This window comes from Emydura macquarii, unplaced genomic scaffold, assembly GCF_026122565.2.
Source record: "Emydura macquarii macquarii isolate MOO-44397 ecotype Brisbane River unplaced genomic scaffold, CSIRO-AGI_Emac_v2 contig_587, whole genome shotgun sequence".
In the NCBI taxonomy this organism is placed as follows: Eukaryota; Metazoa; Chordata; order Testudines; family Chelidae; genus Emydura; species Emydura macquarii.
Window position 1 is genome coordinate 14,325,902 of NW_027130724.1, and position 26,201 is coordinate 14,352,102.

A 26,201-nucleotide genomic window follows, 5' to 3' on the forward strand; every position below is an offset into this window, starting at 1 on the left:
GCACCAACTGAGGAGACACAGTTTTGTGACACAGATATCTGTTCACTAGGAACTGCACTGAGATCACAGGGACTCATTCCACGGTCTCCTTTGGATTTAATATAATACAACTAAATTGAGTTCATACTAAAACATTTCAGGAGAGAGAAGAGGTGTGCCACTACCCTATGAGAAGAAAAACAGTGAATCATTTGGAATTTCTTGCTGTACTGTGGGAATTTGCCAAACTCCCCAACTACCTATCAGCTACAAAATCAAGGATGAACTCCAACTCAAAACAAGCCACTCATTACAGTGCATTTAACTATTCAGTTCAAAGACATACACAGGGAGAAAGACTGCACCTTATTGTTAAAGAGACAAAAAAATTCTAGTGTATGGAAGAGGAGAATCAGGCCCAGTATCCTGTTTAGAGGATAATAGGCCTGATTCCCCTCTTCCATACACCAGATTTCTACTGTTATTACTCTCTACTCAGGGAACCAGTTAAAATACTGATGGTTTCTTGATTTACAGCATGATTAAAGGTTGTAATATAGAAGGGACCTGACTGTGCTCCCATTGCTGAGTTAAAACCTTGGACAGTTGCAGGCTTTAGCTCAAATACAGAGATACAGAAAAGTCCTGTCCACACTACAGTTTAACTCTATGGTGACTGGGTCCCCTAACTTAGATAGAACTGTAGAGTCAGGGAGCCTGAGTAGAGAAGAATTATGTGAAAGTGGTTAACTTTCTGGGAAGCATCTAAAGAGACTAGACTCCTGCTTTCTGTCAGGAGCTGGATGTTCACAATGCATGTCTCATAGATACAAAGGCTGGTTTTCTTAAGGCACTGAACTAGGACTCAGGAAACCTGGGGTCAGTTTCCAAACTTGTAGTGTGACTTTGGGCAAGTCCCTTAAATCCCTCTGTGCCAATCAAAACTGCCAGTACCAAAGAGTTTAAAGGCTTTGAATTTAATCTGACTCTGAAAAAAGTCATCCGAATAGAAGTTTGGTGAGTTTTATATTCAGGCTCCGAACAACAGAATAGTCACAGACTGGGGGACTCAGTAGTGAGGGGATATGTAGAGAGCGGGATTCTTGGCTCTGGCTCAGCTCATACTTCTATACATCCCAAATATTGTACCTGGTTATATACTATAGGGACATAGCCTTTCCTTAGAGGCAAGTGAGCTACCATTCAGTTCAGTGAGTGGTGCATGTCTCTCTGAGGGCAGACTTCAGCCCATAATCGCAATAGCTACATTCGATGACAGCTATTCAATACCGTAAGGGTTCACTATGTAAGACTAGTTAAGAAACCCTGCAGCAAAACAATTCAGGATGGGCACTTTTACCCATGATCAGCCGTCGCTTCACTCGCTTGTCCACATCAGCTCCTGTTGTGGCATTGCTGTCAGAGTTCTCCACTACAGCTTCCTCTCTTCCTGTAATGCAAACACGTGGGGGAAATAAAAGTCAGCGAGTGCTGGTGCAACTGTTGGTGTGTAATGCAGTGGCCAACTACCTTAGACACTTCTTTTGATATCCAATTGTAAAACAAATCTAAGCTCTACAGTTAGTTGAATCAAATATCACAGGCAGAAACAGTTAGGAATAAATACTTAAAAAACAAAAAAACATTAAAACTCCACAATAAAAAATGTACTCGCTCTTTTTGTTATTTTGTTTTAAATTTGCTTTTTAAAGACCCATGTGTTCACCTCAGAAACCTTAAAACAGACAGGTATAAAATGTTGTAGATGCGGTGAACAGAACAACAAAAGGGTTAATCAAATAGCAGTAGATGCTACATACCAGTGTCCTACCACCAGGATCACTCATTAGCTAATGAAAGAGTTGGCTAATTATGGCTGGGTTTTTGTTTTTAATCAATGGTCAGAGACTGGCCATCAAATCATTCATATTCATCCACCAAAGCATTTCCTTATGTAAGAATGGATGCCTCTCTAACAGATATGCTTGAGTTCAATCCAATGTTATGGGCTTGATGCAGGAATCGCTTGGTGAAATTCCTGTGTTATACAGGAAGTCAAACTAGATGATCCTAGAGGTCCCTTCTGGAGTCTATGAAAACTTCAGAAAAGGGAAAGAAATTGTCTGCTGGTTAATAATATGTGTGATGCTTCACAGGTACCCCATAAAGTATACTTAAAAACAGAAGTTTATTTTCTTCTTAGACATTCCAGGCCAGTTCTTTTGTGCTTCTCAGGCAGTCAGAAAGTAGCTGTAAGGAGCAGATGGAGATTCCACTGATATAGGGGAACACCATGGGATGTAAAACCAGCACAGTCAGCCCTACACCACCTGCTTTTGGCCTTTCCTAGCACTCTGGTGCTTCCCACATAGTGGGATACTCCCTAGATTTCCTACAGGCATCACTTAGAGCTGCCCTATGGTTCCTCTAAGTTATGCCAGGGGCCAAACTTATTTGGGGGGAACAGAAATGTGACCTTGAAACACTTTTCCTTCACACCAAGGTCCTGTATCAAGCACAGGTTGGCCAGACCCTGGGATCTGACCTATGTTTTCAAAGGTCTTGTAGTTTGGCCTCTATGCAACTTTTCAGCAATATAACTTAAACATATCACTCCAGCAGAAATGGTAACATTCTGAAACTCAATTACACGCCAGTTATCAACAGAAAAGAATTCATCCGCTTACTGACCAAGGCAGGTTTTCCCATCTGAGTGCATTGTGTACTTTGGATGACATCCACAAATGGGGCCATCATCGGCATCCTCACATGTATGCTGACACCCACCATTCCCATGACTGCATGTCACTAGAAAGAAAACATACAGGGGAGTCTCACATTTCCAGAATCTATGGAAGACTGTATCTGATGTCATCTCTAACCTGCTGTCCAATATATCTTTGCCTACTTGTATCGCCTGAGGACTCAAGTGAAACTTAAGTGGTGCAGAGTCCTTGGGCAGGATCCCTGCACAGGGCTGAATTTTACCCTTGTGTGTGAATGTTAACATGACTCCCAAACTGCATCTTCCGATAATAACTGATTTATTTGTACAATGGCATTCTGAAAACTCACTGATTGTATCTGATATTTCACTTCATCAAAAACATACAGTCTAAATAACGTGTCATCCTAGCATATCCACATATATAAATTTCTAAAAATATTTGTAGAATTTGTTCCCTTTAAGGATTGGTATGAATATGTAGACTGTTGCGTACAAATGCAGTCCCTCTGGTTCCTGGCCAGTTCAAACCCAGGTCTGCATTCACATGCCGCTCCTCCTTTCGGTGCTTCTCTGCAGATATGGGCACAGCCATGATCTTTATTCATGCAGCTCATGCCATCTGCAAAACAGTACAAACGTCACAGATCATCAGTATCCTCAGTGTCTTTAGATGCAGGTGACAGTTCAGATACAAACATTAGTCCAACTGCAAGTAAACCGCAGACAACTTGTACCTCTTGAAACAATCTACTGTATCTGAACAAAAGGAAAAGAGTATCAGCGGATGTACAAGAAATAAAGAGAGCGTGATCCTGCTAAATGCTAAGCAAATGGCCTGTAAGGTGATTCCCTGTCCCTAATCCATTGTCTGTCTGTGTCTTTTAGATTATAAGGTCTCCAGGGCAGGGACTTTCTATCTCTATGTACAGCACCCAGCACAATGAGACCCTCCAACCCTCATTTAGGCTTTTGGGTGCTACCATAATAAAAATGTTTATTAGTAACAATAATAACTCCTCTTCCTCCCATATATTTTAATAGGAATTGAGAGATGTTCAGCACCTTGCAAGAGCAGATGCTAAGGCCATCATTTCCCCTTTACTCTCCCCATAAAATAGCAAAATGAGTGGTTGTGAGGCAAGGGAATGTTGGAATTTATTAAGATACATACAAAAATCAAACGCTTCTCACATCTTTTCAAATTACTGGCTTTGATCAAAAGATTCACAGAACCACATTTCCATCAGTAATTATCAGCTGACCTAGAAGTCACACACACTGTACCCATGGGCAGCAAAGAAATTGCTGTTCTGGGAGCATCTTAACCTTTTCTCATCTCTTCTGGACTCTTTCTAATTTCAACCAGTACATTTTAACAACACCTCTAGGGAGTTATCATGATGTTTTATGTATAACTGCATCTCTATGTGGTGTCTCTCACTAGCTGAAAAGAATTTACTACAAGCAAATGCAGTCTGGATCCAAATGAATAGAGTAATGTGACATTAGTTGACGTTTTCTTCTCTTTGGTACCTCATAAAAACATCTGGTTGTTTTGTCTCTGACAGTTATGAGCTGTTCACACTCCACCACTTAATCTGCTCTCTGCTGCGGTGACTTATGTAGCCTCTGTCAGAGGCTACAGTCAGTTAAGTAATAAGATAACCTTCTCTGAATTATAAAATCATTTTGCCTCTGTCCAGTGTTTCAGCTAAATCCATGCCCCAGCCCTTGGCAAGACTTTACCCTGCTTCCTAGCGTTAAAGAAGCCAAAGTTCATGTTAACTCTATGTTCCATAAAGGACCCACTGTAGCCCACAGACATTCTGATGCAAAAGATTTTCCCCTCACTGGGATTTCCTAACCACTAAAGTCCAGCAGTAAAAACATACAATCACTCTGTTCTTTTGTTCTCCATTCCTTTAGAATTACTTACAAAAATAACATCACTTAAAAGATTATGGGCAGCTCTTCTGGTCTGGCTGAGCTGTGCTCGCCACAACTTGGGAAGGGAGCCACTCAGGCAGCTCTAAACAACCAGAGGATCCAAGAACTCTGTGGGATCCGCCTGTGGGCATTTAGGCCAGATTTAAGCCTGCTTTACTGTAAGGTTAGGACTTTAATCTCATCAGTTTTCCTAGGGCCAAATGCTGTGCACAGGGGAGAATCACTGGGTCCTGGAAGGCCACCAAGCCTTCCTCTATAGCTGCTGCTGCAGCCTCTGTACTCAATACAGCAGACTCAGCCTATACAATAAAGTCGCCCCCATAACCACTGTAGCACCATCCCTGCAATAGGGGGGTTGGAACGTGGGTGGGAATCCACCACGGTCCATATCCTGAGGATCTTACAATATAAAAAGGAGTTTATTATCTAGGCTACAGTGAGCTGCTGTTACCATCTCTGCAGCTATTTCTTCTAGTACTACTGAGATACTATCAAAGAGGCAACAATATACCAAAGAGATAGAATGGAATCATTGTTGGTAAATGCAGACTCTCCTTGAGGAGTCTGAACATTAAGGAGGAACGATGGTGCAGGCGTTAGAGCCCCACCTGGGCAGCTGGGAGACCTGGGTTCAATTTCCCTGTTCCACTGTCTCCGTAACCTTTGGCAAGTCTCTCTGGGTCTCAGTTTCCATCTGTAAAATGGAGCTAATAGCACTGTCCTATCTCATGGGGTATTGTGAGAATAAAGGCATTAAAAATTATGAAGAGCTCAGACACTATGATAATGGGGACTTTATAGGTACCTAAGACAGCTGGATAGAAATGTGACTTGTGCATCAGCTGTCAGGAATTCAGTGTCTGAACTTGGCTCCTGGAAGACATTTGTTCACATTGCAAAGCTGTTACGGTGAAGTAGTTCTCAGTCTGGGAGCAGCTGCTGCTTGTTGTAATAGGAATCATGGATATCAGGGCTGAAGCACATTGACAGAGCTTCAGGCATGACTTACAAAATGCCCACACATCATTATGGGCTTCCAGCCTAATCCATCATGAGTTTCACGCTACACAGAAATATCATAAGGCAGCAAAATTTTAGCATGATACAATGTAGACAAAAAACACACGACCCTTGCAACAGTATAACTTTTGGCTGGAGTGAGACAGCAAAACAAAACACGAGTTTCCATATTACAGAAATTTTGCAGTTTAAACTATGAACCCTTATAGCAGTGCAGGGCAGAATACTGTAGATCCTTACTGAATCCTTGTGTATTGGAAGGCAGAAGAGAAAGACTGAAAGGTACTCCAATGGGAAACAGAGAGTGCAGCCCAAGGAGAGTGTGCTTTACAATAAACTATGTCAAGGCTGTGGGGGTTTTTTTTAAGGAACGGAGTTGCACTAATGTCCACTTTTGTTTTCTTCTTAGACAGTATAACCACTTCAAGAGGACTCTGGTCAGTTTATTTAAGTTTTCTGGCTAATCCTATTCAGGGTCCAATCCTGTGCCTTTTGCAATAACTCCCATTCACTTCAGTGGAAGCAGGATCAGATCCTGAACAAAAAATCAGAGTCAAGCCTCACTGTATGAAAGAAAATAGGTAAAAATTTCCTTCCCCAAACATTTTCAAAATATCCTCTCTCTGAAGCAATATTATTAAATGAAGAAAAAATATTTGTATTGAGAGTTTGGGTCAATCTTTCATGAACATTCAGTTACATTTTAATCAGGCAATTACTTTGCATATTATATTCTTGACATCCCCATTTTTGGCTACAGTATTCTTCCTCTATTAAGAAAGCTTTGAGCAACAAAGGAATGGAGGCAACACTGCTTAGATTATTCTGCTCTATTGGCTTTTTGATTCCTTTCCCACAGTAAGAACTCTGTAGAAGTCTAATAAGACAATGATGCCTCAAATTCTGCAGGGTATACAAAAGAGCCCAAAGATCCTCACATTAAAGCTATCATCCACTATTATGGTGTCAATCAAGGATCTGTGTATCACATAAGATCACAAATTAGCCTTATTAACTCTAGTGCTTCTGTGACATTTTTCAGTTTAAACATGCAGTATGATCTGTCTGTAAGCTAAGAGGGGTTAAGAAAGCATTAAGAGAATTAACGTTGTAGTTTCTGTTAACAAAGTAATTTCTTTGTGTGCATTCATCTCCTGAAGGAGAGACTGTTCAAGCAGGTACTTTGGTAAAGTTCACTGAACTCGAACAAATGGTTTAAAGGCTGAATTGGGAATTGCTCAGTTCTGGGAATGTGGAATTCGGCCACTTCTCCACCACAAGCTAAAATGGACCTTACAAAGTGAAGCACATTTTAATAATAAAATACCCAGTGACTGACTAGTTAAATGTGCTTTAACCAAAAAAACAAAATCTAGTTGATCAAAAAGAGGATATTTTATGTAGGAGAAGTGCATCCAAATGTTTCAACATTTGATTTACTGTAAGTCAGACCCATGTTTTGGAGGGCTGTTAGTTTAAAAATCAGCTCCAGTGAATATTTTATATTATATAAAGGGTCAAAGTAACTGTAACAGATATGAGAATGAGCAAAGTAATTCAATCCCTATGCAGTCATTTCAGTGGAACTGTTAGTGACAAGGTGTGCAGCAGAATTCACAGATTCGTAAGCATCTGACGGGGGCCATGATATTGTGCACGGTTCTGATAAAAAGCTAGTTTGTGAGAAGGACACGAGAAGAAGAAGTGGAACTCCATGGGGAATAAGTCAGAATGGTATTTGTCTAGTCAGATTTACACTCAGTTAGCAAACCCTGCTAAGCACTGAGGGAAGTGTTGTATAAAGGCAGGGTCATATTCATTATCATAATTGCCATTCTGTTCTGAACATCGAGGCTCAGATTCTGGACAATCCTGTGCAAGCACACGAGGAGGTGTGGGGAAAGGACGTCCCTGTACAAAGAGCTACCAGAATCTTGGTGCTGGCCCTGCTTGAGCGCAAGCTAGGGAAGTGCCAGCACCACTAGCAGAGCTAGACATCCAGAGAATGCTGCAACCCTTCCCTGCTAACTGGTGAATGGGGCTGGCCCTGTGCAGAGTGTTTCCTTTACTCTGATAAAGGACAACATTTCCTACTCCAGAGATATTATAGCTGCCTATGGTCTATACAGGTAGAATGTCTCCAGGAGCTGCTGCTGGTGCGGTGTCCCTGTTAACCAGCCTTCAGGTGGCAGTGGCTTTAAATATAACCCTAATGAACCAAATCCTGCAGCTCTTATTCACACCCACTGACCTTGGCTCAAAAGAAGTAAATAACTATGGCTTGTATGACATACTGCGATGGAAAGGATCCCTGAGTGGAGACAGATTATCACTAGAAATGGTAATAATAGGACATGTTGTGGTCACAGCACTTATTTCTATGGTGAAAAACCATTTGCATGACATTCCCCTGGAATTTGCTAACTCGGTATTATGAAAAAATTAAACAACAAAGACAAAAGCCGTAGATAGGTAAATGATTTATCACCATTATTGGAGCAATGACCTCACAAAGCAACCGTTCTGTTACTTATAATTGAAGAGGAGTAAATCCAGTGCATGTGGTCAAGGAAAACATATGATTTTGCACTGCTCAATGGGAGGTTATGAGCCCAGCTGGCCCAAGCGAGACTTAAACAGAACCAGAGAACCATCTGGAGCACCACTGGGCTCTGGATCCATCCCGCTATATTAGATAACTATCATACCTAACCATTGCCTCTCCTCTAAAAACTCCTTTAGCAACCCAGCTTTCAGTCCTGAGCCAGACAATGTGGAGTGCAGAGGATGAGAGAGGTTGGACTTTGGGAAGCAGATAATCCAAGCAGATAACCTCATCACGCAAATCAGCAAGAGGAACGGAACAGCCTCTCCACTGCCTTCTCAGTCTATCCACAGGTCAGGCCTCCATATTTCTCCAGCCCCACCTCCACAACCTCCTTACTCTACCAAGCTTAGGGTGACTAGATAACAAGTGTGAAAAATCAAGATGGGGGTGGGCGGTAATAGCACCTTTATAAGACAAAGCCTCGAATATCGGGACTGTCCCTATAAAATCAGGACATCTGGTCACCCTAGTCAAGCTGCTTATACAAACCACACCACCGCAGAATCAGAGAGCCCACAAACATCGACAGATTTATCTTCATAACCTTAGGAGGTAGGGAAGTGCTATGATCCCCATTTTATAGATAGGGAACTGAAGTACAGGCAGACTGAGTGACTTGCCCAAAACTACACAGGAAATCTGTGGCAAAGTAGGGAATTGAACTAAAATCTCCTGTATCTGAGTCCTGTGCCCTAAATACACGACTATTCTTCCTTATTACGGACATAGGCTAAGGGAGGTGGGTACAAATGTCAGAGGAGGAAGAAAGAGAGAAGAGTGAAAGAGAAATGGGAGGAGGGTCAGAGAAATAGGGGACAGCAATAAAGTGACATATAGGCACAGAATTGATTACACATATAGAAGAAAAAGAGAGGGGTGAGGCCTCATTGTGGGGTAGGAGGAGGAGGAGATAGAAAATAGGTAACATGGAGAGGTGGTTTAAAAATTTTTGGTTTTCAACGAAAAACTGATATCTGAAAAAATGTTGGTATTCTCAAACCATGTTAGGTAAAAATATGAGGATTTGGTTTCCACAAAGGTGACAATTTTTACTTGAAAAGAAAATCTCTACTGAAATTGTATTGGTTTTTCACTTCCAGTTTTTCATTGAAGAAAGCAAAAAACATTGACCAAAATGAAAATGTTCTGAAAAAATTTACATATTGGTCAAAAAAGCACTTTTTTGGCAAACAAATGTTTTGACAACAATTGTCTGACCAGCTTTAATGTCATGCAACAACGGGAATCAGTCAACAAAACATGAGGAAGCACATGAAGGGGAAAGAGACAGCAAAACTGGGGAGAACAAGAGCAGCGAGACATGGATCCTGGGAGAGAATTTGGGGAGGAAATGGAAAAGATACAATGAAGAATGAGAGGAAAGGAGATGTTACTCCTGTTTGTACAGGAAAAATGGGGAGAGCAAAGTTATTTTCAAGAAATACTAAAGAAGAGACAGAGAAAAAGGGAAGAGCTCTCCACCAGGGATCAGATACAGACATGGTTTAAACAATCGACTTTGCCTTTTGATCCATTAGACAGTATCCAAATGTGTTCATCTTGGTGAGGAAATACAAACAATAAAGGACCCTCTCTCCCACTGCAAAGTCATCTCATTTGACACCTTTGCAGGCTCTGATCCTACAGTGGCTAGTCTGAGGGCAGTCTGCAGAGCACCCCTGAAGGAAAGAGTACTCAGGGTATGTCTACCCTTAAAATGTACAGCCGCACAGGTGTGCCGCTGTAGCACTTCAGTGTAGACACTACCCATGCAGACAGGAGGAGTTCTCCCATTGGCGTAGGTAATCTGCCTCCTCAAGAGGTACCTAGGTTGGTGGAAGAATTCCCACAAGGTGGGAGGGACCCAAAGCCCAGGCTCCAACCCAAGCCTGAATATCTACACTACAATTTTATAGCTCCTCAAACCAAGCACCGTGAGCCAGAGTCAGCTGACCCAGGCCAGCTGCAGGTGTTTTGTTGCAGTATAGACATACCTTCTGGGGCTGGCAAACAATGAAACTCTTCTCTTGTTGAAGAGAACTCTAAATGAAAGCCAGCCCCGTTTCATGTTTTAGGAAGACACCATTCCTGAAAGGTGATGAAGGCTGTTCAGTCTCAGTGGGAATGGAGGGCCCCCACCATTTCACTGTAGGCTTGCCAGGTCAGGGCCGAGATCAGCAGCACAATGGTCACATCAGACATTATGGAGGTGCAGTAGCATAGCCATTAATAAAAGCACAGTTACACAGCTACATAGGATCATCAAGCAGTGAAAATATATGGCTAAGACTTTTCAAAGCTGCTTAAGAGATCTGGATGACCAATTCCCATTAAAATGAATGGGAATCCCCTAGACAACTTTAAAAATCTCCGCCTAAATGTTTGTGAAAATGCTTCAGAGTCTGCTTTGTGTTCCAGTGAGACGTTTCTGCTCACTGTTTGGAAGGAAAGGAGCCCGTACCTTCTGAGTGGTGAATGCACGTGTGTTGGTTGTCACTCAGGAAGAACCCTGTCTTACATCGACACTCATAGCTCCCCACAGTATTGACACAAATGTGCTGGCAACCGCCGTAGTTGAACACACATTCATCCATATCTGAAAAATAAAGAGATTGGGTTTGTGTCTGCACTGCTGCATTTACTGTCACTGCTACATATCAATGCCCAGAGCCAGAGGTTGATCTCAAAGTGCACAGCTAGAATAGATTAAATAGATACTTGTTTTACTAGAGCCCAGATGGGTTTATAGACTAGGGCATTTAAAGAAAATTTTCACTCTGAGGCAGAGATGGAGGAAGAAAAACTAAATATTAAAAACCTCAGGCTCAGGTTCAAGCAAGAAACAGGTAATCCAGTTAAGAGCCCTGCATTCCCACACTGAACCTTCACCCACACTGCAAGCCAAACATCACATCTTTTCTGAAATTTATGAATATCTGATTAATTATACTCCACCCCTCATTCCACAATGGTCTCGTATTTTGTGGCTGTTCTGTATTTCCTGGTTGTGGCTGGGGCAGAAGCAGAAGTTACTGAAATAGTTTAAGGAATGCTGATCTTGTAATATGTTTGGCCTTCCCAGAGACAGAAAGTATGGGGAACCTTAGAAGAAAGTCTGTTCTTGCAGATATCTAGCTAGTTTGGCAGAACCAAGAGATAGGAAGAGTAGAAAAGCTTCAGCTAAGTCCCTGAACATTGGAGTGCTTGTCTCAACCTCCACGCCGTCTGAATTTCACCCATCACTTATTTAAGCTTTCTGCAGCCTCTTGCTACTGTATAAATCTTACAGGCCTGGTTTTCAGAAGGGCAGGGCACCTACAGCTCCCATTGATTTCAGCTGGAATTACGGAAGCTCAGCACCCATGAAAACAGTCCATAAAACTGTCCTGGCAAAATTCTACTCTCATTTGCACCTATGTAACTGCATTTGGTGTATCATGTTTGTTCTCCACTTTATTCACTGTTACAGTATGAGGGCTAAGATTTTTTTAAACTAACATTTAACATTGCTTGCATAAAACAGTGCCTAAAAGCAGGACAATGCCATTGTGTTCTTACCAACAAGTGAAATCAAACACTGCAATAAAATTCCCTTGAAACCAATGGGACAACCTGAGTACCTAAACCAAGCTGGATTTAGTACAGAATCAGGATCATAGAAAAGAATGAAGATAAAAAATAAGTTCCAAGAGGTCTAGATGTCTCAGTCTTAATAGAAAGAGCTAATTTTAGTAGTTCTATACTGATTGGAATTTAAGGAATCAGTATTTAATCAACCAAGAGTCTCTATGGATTTGCACTCCAACAGATGTTTCTGCTTTGTGGACCATGGCGAAATAATGGAATATTGTCCTGTCTCCAAAACTAACTGTCAATTCACGTAAACTCCAGGCACACATATGTCTTCAGGAACATGGGTGTGGTTTTGTTAACAAAACTGTGGCATGAATTAAGTAAATAAACAGCTTAACAGAAAATGAAGCCAAATTTGCTGCTTGTCAAAATATCTATTTTAATTTTAAATCAGATCTTCAAAGGGACACTCAAAATTAGGAGATCTGTGATTTAAAGGTAGTTGTTTTAAAGTCCATATTACCCTTTATATCAGTGATATTCAGACTGAGGCTCGCAAGCGGCTCTTTAATGTGTCTCCTGCTGCTCTTTTTTGCAGCACATGATATTAGAACACTGTGATTTCATTATTAACCAATCTAAGTTATTAACCAATGCTTTTTCTATGTTATTAACTAATTGTCATTGATAAAATAAATAATACTTGGCCAGCCATTTAGCTGTGAGAATATATAGACACACACACACACGCACACAAAAATAGTAAATGAAACAATGAATTCATACTACTGTGGCTCTTTTGGGTAACGTTGATCGTTAATTTGGCTCCTGAACCACTGAGATCTGAGTATCACTGCTTTATATGCTTTGCCTGAAGAACCATTGCATCAATACTGTTTTTCTTTTAAAAACAGTCAGCCTAGCAATAATGAGCAATCCTACATTAACCCAACAGTGGGGCAGATTCTGTGTAAATTCAAGGTCTCTCCAGTGAAGTTACTGTGATCAGAATCAGGCTATATGTAGTCATGTGCTCGAAGAGTTCTCTGTACAGAGAGAGAATATGCCCCTTCAAAGCCTTAATAAAAGAGGTCAGGTGCTCACCCAGTGGAGTCCTTAATGTGAACCACAGTGGAATTCCACCTGTGTGTTTAAATAAATATGAGAGTGGAAAAGACACTCTTCTCTTCCTAATATTAAAAAGCATCAACAAATACTTCAGTTGCTTCTGCCAGGAGTATCGTTTTGCTCACACTGTACGGATACCCAGCTTTTGCAGGGGAGTGCGACCCCTGGAACTTAGTGCCTTCCCACCATCTTCCATTTGCACACCAAGAGACTAGACTTTGTCTATGGGCCAGACCTTCAGCTGGTGTAAACTGGTGTAATTCCGATGAAGACAAAGCAACTATGCCAAATTGCACCAGGTGAGGATCTTGCCCTAAATGTTTAACAGAGGCCTGGTCCCATTCTAAAATATTGCGTGCTAATCTGAAATGTCTCATCGCTCTTGCATGGCTCACAATAGTCTTCAACTTCTGCAATAGGGGGCAAATCCCCTCCCCAACAGGAGTGGAAGTCTCCTGAGGTACCACCATCAATGATGGCCTCCACTGCTCTGGGAGTGATAAGCAGCATTAGTGGGGAGTGTATAGGAATCCACATATTTGTGTGAAGTTGAGACCCACTGACTACACAATTCCACCAATCATTGCCCACCACATAGCAGCAAGCAGGAGCCTCAGATGCTACCAAACCCTCAGAGCAGAAGGATGACGCAATGGTTGGGACTCAGGAAACGGGTTTAATTCCCTGCTTCATCACAGACTTCCCAGATAATCTTGAGCAAGTCACGTATCTTTTCTGTATTGTACAACGGTAAGATGGAGCGAATAGGACTGCCCTACCTTAAACGGGTGTTGTGAGGACAAATATATTAAAGATTGTGAGGTGCTCAAATAGTATGGAAATGGGGGCCCTATAAGATACATAAATAGATAGAAGGGTGAGCCATAGCTACTCCATTACCTGAAGAAAGGATTCCTTTCTTCCAGCCCCAACACATGGCTGGGCTTGAACCCTAAATTAACATGTCCAAAATATGGGAAATGTTCATGCTATTAAACAGGTAAATTTACTAAAGTTTTCCTAAAGAAATACGTTAACATAATAATGAATAATACTTTGCAATTTTTAATCCAAAGAACTCAAAGCACTTAAGAAAAGTGTGCCAGTCTCCCACATTTTACAGATGGGGAAACTGAGTCACAGAGCAGTCACACAGGGACTGAAATATTGAAACCTGGAATTCCTTTGTGTATATGTATCATTCTTGTCTAGACATCTTATCTAACACAGCATCAAGAAATCACAGGCATTTTATATTAACAAAATTTAAAAGAGATATGTTAGCATCGATATTTGAATGTTAGCATGCACGTTCCTTACCGAGACAATTATGGCCATCATGAGCCAACATGAAACCATCATAACAAGTACAGCGATAATTGCCTGGAATGTTGAAACATTCATGTACGCAGCCTCCATTGAAGTTGTTATCACATTCATCAATGTCTGAGGAATAAAGCAAAAGTCAATATGATGGATGCTTACTGGTTTGGCATAGATAGGTCATGCCATGATTGTATAAATGTGAACAGTAACTGCTCTCTTAAATCATCATTTTCTTGCAGATAGACTATACTTAACACATTATTTGTTGAATGTTTCTGAAAAGTGACAAGATGCATTAGGATTCCCATCCAGTGTTATAGTATAGTTTTAAGCTTTCTAAAGCTGATTATTAAAAAAGATGTGGTTAGATTAAAAATCATGGGCCCAATTCTCCTCTTTTATACACTGGTGTAAATCAGGACTAAACCCATTGAAGTCAGTGAAGTTACACTGACGTAGAATAAATTTAAGGGAAGAATCAAGCTCCATATTTTTAAAAAATAAAATTTTGTTACTGTGTTCATACCAATACCCTCACATTATTAAAATGGAAAGAATTTTAACTATCTAATTTACCATTCAAATTGTCTGTTCACGGTGCATTTGACTCAGCTTTGACAATTAAAATGTATGAGTCAATTTAGCTTCTGATTCTCAAGCACTGGCATAAAGCTGCAATGCTTAAGTTGCAGATACTGCAAAGGAGTATTTAAATCCAAATAAACAGTTTTAATTTTTTAAAAATGTAATACGATCCTTTCTACTAACAGATTTTAGAAAATATTTTAAACACCCAATCTAAACATTGGTCCTAAATTACTTTTGTCTCTGATATTTCAAATGAAATTAAATGACCAACATTTTGTTCTCACTCTAAAGAAAGAAATTGTATATACAGGAATTGATCTTGCTCCCATTTGTACTAGAAAACAATCTCTAGCATAAAACACCTTAAGCAAAATAAACTAATCACACAGCTGAAGCTTTGATTTAAAAAACAAACAAATCATCTTGTTCCCATTTCAATCAATGGCAAAATTCCTATTAACTTATGGCAGGTGTGGGACTCAGTTCATAGGATGAAATCTGTCTCATCACTTACATTCTGAGGGGGTGCCTTGGTCTTCTGCTGGCAACATGTCTGCACAGGTCAGAATTTCACCCTACATGGTGAGGACACTGAGGGAAAGAGATGGGGACAATACCCACAGCCCCCTTACAATCAGACAAAAGTTTCAAATAGAGCCTTCTTACGAGAGCTGGGTTGAAGCCTCAACATCCAGATACAGATTTTGAATACCCCAAAGTTCAATGTGTTTGATCCTGGGGTTTTGGTTTGACCCACAATAGAGAGAGAGAGAGTTGGTGTTAAATTCAAGCTTCAATTCCAACTCAGTCCCCAGCCAGTCTGAAAGTTTGGTGTGTTGGAGCCAGGTTTTTGGTTCGGATCAATCTCTACTTTTCCCACACATTCTGTGATGCTGGTTATCATACTATGCAGAGCTTACACAGCTATTTTCATCCTAGGATTTCTAAAGCTGGGATTTTCACCCTTAGAAATCCTAGGAAGCAATGTAGTGACTTGGGAGCACAAGACTCATGCATCTACGCAATTTAGGTCTGGTCTACACACAGTTCTTGTACCAGTGCAACTATTACGGTTAGGAGTGAGATTTTTTTTTTTTTTTTACCATAACGGTTATACTTGTACAGCCCCTGTATGGGAAATAGCCATACCAGTATAAAACACCTTTATATTGATATAATTGTGTTCACACTAAGGGGTTGTACTACTTTAACTATAATGGTATAGTATAACTTTAGTGTATAGACACTCCCCAGCCCAAAGTCATACAAGAAGTTAGAGGCAAATCCAAGACCAGAACCCAGGTCTCCTAACTCACCATCCTGAGCTCTAGTCACTAGAGCTGCATCTATGGTAGCAGTTACCCCCAAAACATTAAGGCTAAATTTTTTAAACATGGGTCCCTAAAAAGGACCCCTAAATCTGCATTTACATACCTAACTCAGTGGTCTGATTTCCCAAGGCACTGACCATCTACAGCCCTTCCTGAAATGTTTGGGAATCAGGACACTTACTACGTGCTCAAATATAGATAGAGGTGACTAATTTTAGGTGAAAAATTTGGCCTTAGCCCATAGTGAGTGCACTTTGCCATCTTTGTGTCATTTGAGGGGCCTGGGTTGGCTTTTCTCATTTTAGGGTACAGAAGCAGAATACTAAAACACATTTTGTATTTTCTGAGAGGCACTCAGAACTTCAATGGGAGTTAAGATTCCCCAGCATCTCACAAGATTTAGTCCTGAATGTTTCACTGCATAACTATGTTTTAAAGAAGCTGCTCATTATAGAAATACCTTAATACTTCAGTAGGTACAGTTGCCTCTTGGGATGAATTCATCATGTACACAGGGCTTTACTTACTTAGTTGTTGACTATATATAAGTGAAGGAGGGAGCTTGGAAAGTAAGCTTTCCCGTAAGCTTGGAAAGGACCAAGTTAAGGTCCCACAGTGGGATTGGGTCCCTAATATACGGGAAGAACTTCTCTAGGCTCTTTAAGAATCTAGTTGTCATCTCATGGGAGAAGACCGGGCTGCCTTGAACCTTTTTGTGGAAAGTCGAGATCACCGCCAAGTGCACTTAGATGGATGACAACGTCAGGCCCTGCTGTTTCAGGTCAAGCAAGTAGTCCAGGACAGCAGGCAACAGGGTCCTAGATGAAGAGAGCTCATGTTCTTGTGCCCAGGAGGAGAACCACCTCCATTTTGGCAGGTAGGTGACTCTAGTAGAAGGCTTCCTGCTCTCCAGCAGGATCCTCTGAACCCAGGTCAAGCAAGACCATTTCTCTCTGTTTAACCATGCAGCATCCATGCCATCAAGTGCAAGGATCCCAGGTTCAGGTGCAGTAGATGACCGCGGTCCTGAGAAGTTAGATCCAGGTGGGCCGGGAGTGTCCAAGGAGAGGTCAACAACAGGCTCGTGAGCATTCCAAATCAACATTGACACAGCCACACTGGAGCAATCATGATGACCCATCCTGTCCTCTTGATCTTTATTAGGACTCGATGAATGAGAGGAATCAGAGGAAAAGCATATAGAAGGCACCTTGACCATGGCAGAAGGAAGGCGTCGGACAGTGAGTCGCCGTCCCGCACTCCCAGGGAACAGAACAGCCGGCATTTCTTCTTCTGCCCGGTCGCGAACAGGTCCACTCGAGGAATTTCCCACCTCCGGAAGATAGCATTCATTACCTCTGGGTGCAGAGACCACTCATGGTGAGAGGAGAAAGACCTGCTGAGGCAATCTGTGAGAGAGCTTTTGGTCCCTGGCAGGTGAGCTGCTCTGGAATTATCGCATTTTTTATGCAGAAACTCCATAGGTCGAGCGCCTCCCAACAAAGGGCTGTGCTCCCCCTTGCTCGTTGACATAGTACATTGCCACTGTGTCGTCTGTCAGCACGCGTACTACCTTTCCTGCCATTTGGGAGATGAACACCTCACAGGCAAGGCGAATTACTCTGAGTTCCCTGACATTTATGTGAAGGGCCATATCCCCTGCAGACCAGAGACCTTGCGTTCTGCGATGGCCGAGGTTAGCCTCCCAACCCAGGTCCGAGGTGTCGGATGCTAAGATAAGTGAAGGGTGAGGTGCCACGAATGAGACGCTTCCCGGCACATTCACTGAAACTGTCCACCAGGCTAGGGAGGTAAGAACCTGGGGTGGAATAGTAAGGACCATGTCTATATTGTGTCTCGATGGGAAGTAGACCGAAGCTAGCCAGCTTTCCAGGGGTCTGAGGTGGAGTCCAGCATGACGCACCACATACGTGCATACAGCCATGTGACCCAGAAGCCTGAGGTACACCTGCGCCATGGTGACAGGGTGGACTTGACTTGGTGAATCAAGTCTGATAAGGCCTGAAATCTGGCCCTGGGTAGAAATGCTGTGGCCTTTGTGGTGTTGAGGAGTGCTTCGATAAACTCTGTCTTTTGTACCAGGACTAATGTGGATTTCTGTTTATTCACCAACAGACCCAGATCTCTGCAAGTCACCAGCAGGACCACAATGTCATGTCAGACCTGACTCTCTGACCAATCCTTGACGAGCCAGTCGTCGAGGTATGGGAACAATCAGGATTCCCTGACGCCGGAGGTAAGCTGTCACCACCGCTATACACTTTGTAAATACTAGTGGGGTAGTTGAAAGCCCAAAGGGGGGGGGTTACAAACTGACAGTGGCTGTTTCCCACCATGAACCTCAGGAAGCATCTGTGACCCTGAAAAATGGAGATATGGAAGTAAGTGTCCTTTACGTCAAGGGCAGCATACCAGTCTCCCGGATCCAGGGAGGGGATTACAGAGGCCAGGGAGACCATACGAAACTCACCTTCTTGAGGTACTTGTTGAGACGTTGCAAGTCCAGTATGGGCTTCAAGCCTCCCTTGGCTTTTGGTATCAGGGAGTAGCAAGAGTAGAATCCCTTTCCCCTCAGGTGTCTGGGGACTTCCTTCATGGCCCCTAAGCACACCACAGCTATTACCTCTTGAGAGAGGAGTTGATGGTGAGAGGGGTCCCTGAAGAGGGACAGGGAAGGGGTGGGTGGGAAGGAGGGATAGAAGTGAATTGCAGGGTATATCCTGCTGCGATGGTACTTAGGACCACTTGTCTGATGTTATCGCTGACCACGCAGGCAGGAAGTAGGAAAGACGATTTGAAAAGAGGCGGTCTGGAATAGGATCTTTTATCGAGACTGTTACTCCACCCTTGGGTGCACCCTCAAAAGTTTTGCCTCCCGCCTGACGGGTGGCAGCTGGAGGACAAGTGGGGGGGCTGATGAAGACTGGCCCTGACGACGTTTGTAACTCCTAGTCCTATTTTTGTAGTGCTTGCTTTTGGAATGGCTCGAGAAACGGTGCTGATGCTGCGGCCAGAAGTGCTTCCTGGAAGCCTGGGGGGTGTACAGGCCCAGCGAGCGTAACGTGGCCCTGGAATCTTTGAGCCCGTGAAGTTTGGCATCCATCTGGTCCAAGAAAAGGGATGTTCCATTGAAACTGAGGTCCTGTATAGACTGCTGGACCTTGGATGACAGGCCGGATGATTGTAGCATGATAGCCATTCTCATAGAAACAGCAGACGCCATTGTCCTAGCTGCTGAGTCCACGGCGTCGGAGGCTGCATGAAGGGAGGCCCTGGCTATCGTCTCCCCTTCTTCCAGGATGGCCTGAAACTCCAACTTTGACTCCTGAGGCAGGGAGCTAGCGAACTTTGACACTGAATGCCAGACATTAAACGCATAGCTCCCCAACAGTGCCTGCTGGTTCGAAATGTGGAGCTGCAGGCATGCTGTCGAATAAATTTTCCACCCAAAGAGGTCCAATTTCTTAGCCTCTTTGTTCTTCAGGGTCGCCCCTACCTGTAGCGCTCAATGGCAGCTGACACAACCAGCGATCCCGGGGAAGTATTCAAAGCCCTTTGCCGGGACATAATACTTTTTCTCTGCCCGCTTTGAGGTTGGGGGCAGAGAGGATGGGTTTTGTCACAGGGCCTTCACCATCTTAATAAACCCCTCATGAACAGCGAGTGCAACCCTAGAGGGGGCTGCCGTTGCCAGGATGTCAAACAGTGAGTCAGCAGGGTCTTTCATCTCTTCCACCTCTAGATCCAGGTTAGCTGCCACCTGCTCCTGGTGGGTCTTGAAGTCATCTTGGGGCACTGCACTAGCAGGGCCCATCACAGCCTCGTCTGCGGACAAGGAGGATGATGCTGGTGGCAAAAGGGATTGCGATCTCTCCTCCGTGGCTTGAGCCTCCTCCAATAAGGATCTGGGTGTCCCTTCAGTCTGGGATAAATCATCATCAGAATCCGGGGGAGATTGCAATGTTATGGCGGAGCAACACTCTGATGCCCCCGAGACCAACCAGTTCTGGGATGCAGGGGCAATGGGGAGCCCCCACGGTGGCCAGCCACCAGGTGGAGCAGAGAGAGGGAAACCCATTGTCGCAGCAGAACGTCCATGGGTCCCATGAGAAGGCGTTTTGTCCGGGTCTGTTTCCGAGGCAGAGGACAACAGGGGTGCCGTCCCCACTACCAGTGCTTTAAGGCACTGGGAGTGATATTCCAGCACCGAGGAGCAGTACCAATGAGCCGGCGAGTGGTACTGGGATTTTCCGGAAGACCGGTGCCATGCAGCCTTATGCCCTCAATCCCTGGACCTCGAGATCAGGGAACAGTGCCAAGAACCCATTCCTACTCGCTGACACTCTGCCAAGCGGTGCCAAGAAGCTGGCGAGCTGTCTCTTGAGCTCCGCCTGCCACTGCACCAAGAGTGTTGCGGTACCATTGGTGACCAATGCCAAGGCACCAATGGGCGCCGTGGTGATAAGCCATGCGGTGGCACCGGTGACATGATGGGGGCCCTGACCGAGGGTATCCCCCTAGAACTGTCTCTGGCTGACCAGCCTTGTGCCGTGTCTCGGTGCCCGGGTCTGTCCTCTCGAGGGGTGGGTGGCACCGGGAGAGACAGTGGGTCCATGGCTGCCTGGAACCTCTCAGGCATGGACGGGACGGCCAGGTGCCTGGACCCCTTTCCAGTGCTCAGAGTGGGTGGAAGAGCCCAGGAAGGGCCGGGAGCTTTAAGTGGAGAGGCCACCACTGCTCCTGACTGAGGGGAACATGAATGGCCTGTCTCGGGTCTCGCTTCATTGTTCAACCCTGACTTGTTCTGTTGGTGAGGGCAACAGCCCCCTATCATCGTCGGTTTTCCTGTGCCGCTTCTTCAGAGCCAGCGACGGGGAACAGTACCGGGAAGATCCCAGTGCTGACGCTGGTGCTGAGAGCACACTTCCTGATGACGACACTGTACTTGGCACCGAGTCTGAACGGCCGGCATGTGACATCAGTCTGAGTGCCGATTCCATGAGAAGGGCCCTTAATCTGATATCTCGGTCCCTCTTCATGCGGGGTTTGAAATAGCTATAAATCCTGCATTTTTCTTTTATATGCTCCTCACCCAGTTGAAGCAACTCTGGTGAGGGTCGCTCATGGGCATGTTTCTTGCAGGCTTCGCTAGGCTTGAAGCCCGAAGAGCAGGGCATGCCCCGAACCCCTGACTGTCCCAGGTAAATGTCCTTAAAGAACTAACAAACACTACAACTACTAAACTTAGCTAAAACCAGTAACTTTAACTGTAAAACTATATACAATATAAGGTAGAGAAAAAACCATTGGGAAGCTGCTTGCTGAGGCAAGGACGTTACAGGACTGTCACAGGCGGTAAGAAGGAACTGGGGGGAAGGGGCCGGCAGCGCCCTATATACCGGTGCATTCGAGTGCCACCGCAGGGGGTGCTGGCCCCTATGGATACCACTGAGGGAAAAAGTTCTCCGGTGCATGTGTCGTGCACACACACCTAGCGTGGAATAGACATGAGCAAGCACTTGAAGAAGAATACTGCAGCAGTTCTGGTGTCCACAATTCAAGAAAGATTTTGATACATTTTGATAAATTAGGAAGTGTTCAGAAAAGAGCCATGAGAATGATTGAGGACTGGAAAATATGCCTTACATTGATGAACTCAAGGAGCTCAATCTATTCAGTTTAACAAAGAGAAGGTTAAGGCGTGACGATCACAATTGATAAGTACCTATGTGGAGAACAGAAATTTGGTAACTGAGGACTCTTAACCCTAGCAGACAAAGGTTCAACAAGATTCAATGGCTAGAAGTTGAAGCTAGACAAATTCACAGTAGAAATAAGGCACCTTCTCGCCTCTTCCAGACCAAGGCTTTTCAAACTCTATTTCTAAAAAGTAAATCTAGGCAGCTGGACAGAAGTAGTGGTTGCATTTGTTGTCTTTTTAACACTATGATTTAACACTATGATTAAAATCACACACAAATATATAATTGTGGACGTGCCCCTGGAACCGGGGAGCAGCGTCCGGGTTTTCCCCTCTCTGGGTCCTCCTCAGAGGGGGACCACCCCTCCCGGCTACCTCCCACCGGGAGCAGTCTTGTGCCCTTTTCAGGGCAAGCAGTCTATGGCCAGGCCCTCAGGCAGGGCTGGCAGGGCAAACAGTTTATAGCCAGGCCCTCAAGCAGGGCTGGCAGGTGAGCAAGCCGCTCTCTGGAACGGCATGGCGGGGAAGGCTTCCTCACGGAGGATAGGGAAGGGGGGAAGGGGACGCAGGCCCGCCCGTCTCCACTGCGTCCCAGCCCAGGGCCCTGGCAGTGGCAACGGCGTTTGCCACCGGGTCGGCGGGGATCCGGCCGCAACACGCCGCCCGGGTTGCCCCTGACTCAGCCACCAACGTGCAGCTATCCCTGTGCTTCTTCCTCCCCGAAACCCCCGGTACCTGCCTCCTCTGGGTCGCTGAGGTGGGGTAGACCGGCTAGGCCCTCGTTGTCCATGGGCAGCAGCTCGGGTAGCTCCATGGGCTCGTCTTCGGGGGGTAGCTCCTCCAGGTCCTGCGGCCCCCAGGCCTCGGGCAGAGCCGGTAGATCCTCGGGGTCCCAGGCTCGGCACTGTTCTGGCAGGTCTGGTTCTGTCTCCCAAGCCCCGGGTGTCTCCGGGGGGTTCTCCTCCGGCTCGTAGTCTGCTGGGAGCCCCGACGGGCCTTCTTCCGGCTCCCAGGCCGAGGGGGTCTCTGGCGGTCCCTCCAACTCCCAGGCCGTAGGGTACCTGGGGGAGGCCTCGGTCGACCCCCAGGCTGGGTTTAAGGCCGGCCACTCCCTCTCAGCCTGGCTCCCCGGCCCGGCCTTGGCTAGGAGCTCCGGAGGAGACGCGTCCTTCCGCTTCAGCTGCCTCCCGCCAACTGAGCTCGCCGGCCTGGCTCTTAAAGGCCTAGCTCCGCCCCCCTGCTTCCGGTCAGGTGGGGCCACTGGGGCAGGCTTCTGTCAGCCAGGGTGGGTCTGGCTCCCTCTCTGGGTCCTCCTCAGAGGGGGACCAACCCTCCCGGCTACAATAATCAAGTTTGGAATATATCAAATTTCTGAGCTACATCTGACAATGACATAAGGAGTCAACAGCTAGTCACAAATGTTCCCATGTCTCCTTTTTGCAGTCCTAACTAGGAGTTAACCACCAAATGGAGATAGGACTGTATTTGGCACACACACACTGTGGCCAAAGCAGTCTGTAATACCTCAGTCCATTTATCTTCACACCTTTTCCCTTCACTACTGTAACCCAGTTTGCACATGCACTTGTACAGCTTTGGAATGTTTTGACAAATCGCATCTGGGTGACAGTCATCAGTCCCTTGGGAACACACATCCACATCTGTAGAAAGATACCACATTCATGAGAGATGTCAGAAGGTACAACACGAGAATATTTAGTTGATTGCTGAATAGCCATGTATGTGTATGTGCGCATGCATATGCATGTGCAAGAAAGACACACACACACAGATAGTGACTGAATATAAGCTTGCTTGTGTTGTATGTGAATGTGAGATGATTGAATATAAGCTTGCATGATGTTTATGTATGTGCATACATTTGCACAAGTACCTGCATTTATACATTATGGGCCAGATCCTCAGCTGGTGTAAATCGGTGCAACTCCATGGAGTTATACTGATTAACAGCAGCAGGAAATATGACCCTATGTCTTTGTATGGAGCTAAGAAGCAGACACACACAGAGAGAGAATTAATCTATAGACTCCCAAATAACCAGTTATTTTTAAAAAATCATATTTCAAGCCTGTGACATCACTCGCTTAAGAAACATGCCATTCTTTAAACAAACAAAAAAGTCTTACAAAAATGAACACTCATTCAGTCAAGAGTTTCAAAATCACAACCCCAGACACATTAAACTTTTACTTACCATTAAACAGATGGTTATTCAAGGGTTTTTATTGCTCCCAAATTAACTTTTTTAAAATAAAAAAAGAAAGTCACATCTGGTGAGCAATGTTGCTGAAACACACAGCAGTCAATCACCTTTCAAGAGTACAGTGTGTCACAGTGTACATAGCTGAAACATCCAAATGGAAACTTCAGCACACCGCAGGGAGAATGAGAAATGAAAAAGATCAGCAGAAGAGGAGATCCTGGAGATGAAGAAGGAATTGTAGATAGCCATCTAAGAAGAGTGACAGGGATGGGAAGACATCATCAGAACAAGAGTTTCCAGAGCAGTAGAAGAGGCTGTAAATCAGCACAAACAGAATGAGGTCCCATGGACAGTCAAGGGGAAGGAGATTGTTGGAGACCCAGTGCAATTTGAGTTGCTTGACCACTGTGCTACAGGCCTAGCATAGCTTCAATTGCTTGCTTGGCTATTCTGACCCCTGTAGCATGACATCTTCCGGTTGGCAAAAATAAATAAGACTACTGAGTAACCTTGCAGATGTCTCAGTTTCTGCAAACCACAGCACATAAAACAAAATACACAACATGTATGATTGCAGCTGCACATAGATAATGGTGATAGGAACAAGAAGTTATTCTTGAACATCTGGGGGTACATTTTTCACTGTCAAGGAACATATTTTTTACACCGTCCCTCCTATCACTAAATGGCAATCCTAAGGATCAGACTGGTAAAAATGGAAGTCCTAGATATGAAGGATCTGAGACTACAGGCAAATCACCAGAAGTGGAGATCCTCCTAGAGTCTTAATACAGTATTAGTGGCTACAACATAAATGTCCAAACTTCTTTTTCCCCCCACAGTGTGGACCACATTATAACCGGGAGATTATGAATGGAAGAGGCGGTGTCCCATGAGGTAATCACTCTGATCACCTTCTCTTTCCACATATCACCTAACATCCTTGTCTAGAGCAACTGTTTATGTGGAAGAATATTAATATGGTTTTAGCTTCTTATAATGCAGTGTTACAGCCGGGAACAAGATAAAGGGCCAGCATCACGTGACCCACCAATTCTCCAGACCACAATCAAATACTTTGCTGATTCTCAATGGCCCACTGAGCACAATGCAGATCTTTGGTCTAGATAATAGTAATGGATGCCCTATAAATACCTCTGATCAACATCATCAGAAAATGAGGGGAAGACCAATGTTGGGGTGGCGAGATTAGCAGAAACTGGGATCCTGAGGCATGATGAGGAAAACCATTGTAAAGGAAGTTTTTGAGTCTTGGGAAACGTCAGGAAAGAAGGTTCTGGAGATGAGAGGAATTACCAGAAGACCTTCAATTAGATATGGATGTATAGCATTGACACAGAAAACTGGCAAGGATGGAGGGAGATCAGCTGTCAATAAACCTTAAATGTGTATATAATCAAGCTCATGCATTCTCTCAAAGTAACCACTCTCCTTGTCCATGTATCTGTCTGCACACTGGCAAATATGTAGAATGTACCTTTCAATGGCAAGCCCTGTCACAGAGAGGATACACCATTGGGCCTTGTACATAGTGGCTGGTTCAGGTTTCCAGGGTTTTTTACTGTTATTATTCATTCTTCTGATCTCCAGAATGCACATGAAGACTGGGAGTGAAAAGGTAGCATTAGTGTATATTGTAGAATGAAAGTTGATTTAAAGTTACTGTACACATTGGGTGAGATTTCTGCTCCTATTCAAGAGAGGCTTTGGGGAAGGAAATTAAGAATTAACACTGCAATATTCAACTTGGCAGTGAAAATGCTGTGGATGAGAAAGATGCATGAAGAATCATTAGGTTTATTCCACATTTAATAGCACACAGTTTAGATTGTGATACATCAACCTTTTACATCTAGATTTTTAAAAAACAATAAACATCTGTTTTATTTCTTTCATATTAATTTTGTTATTTGAAAGATTCCTAGTGGGGAAACAAAATTTTAAAATAATCATCACTGTCATAATAAAAGTTCAGACACAGGAATGTATACCACAGCCCTTATTAC

The 26,201-nt window shown here is 44.1% G+C and overlaps 1 protein-coding gene across 1 annotated transcript in view; it reads right to left on the reverse strand.

Moving 5' to 3' along the window:
- Window positions 1-26,201, reverse strand: part of SCUBE2 (signal peptide, CUB domain and EGF like domain containing 2) — a 63,996-nt gene that overhangs the window by 36,610 nt on the left and 1,185 nt on the right. The window contains exons 2-7 of the mRNA XM_067540757.1: window positions 23,491-23,611; window positions 14,304-14,431; window positions 10,744-10,878; window positions 3,201-3,326; window positions 2,671-2,787; window positions 1,340-1,429 (exon numbers count right to left, since the gene is read on the reverse strand). Coding sequence (XP_067396858.1) covers window positions 1,340-1,429; window positions 2,671-2,787; window positions 3,201-3,326; window positions 10,744-10,878; window positions 14,304-14,431; window positions 23,491-23,611 — 717 coding nt within the window. The remainder of the gene's footprint in view (window positions 1-1,339; window positions 1,430-2,670; window positions 2,788-3,200; window positions 3,327-10,743; window positions 10,879-14,303; window positions 14,432-23,490; window positions 23,612-26,201) is intronic.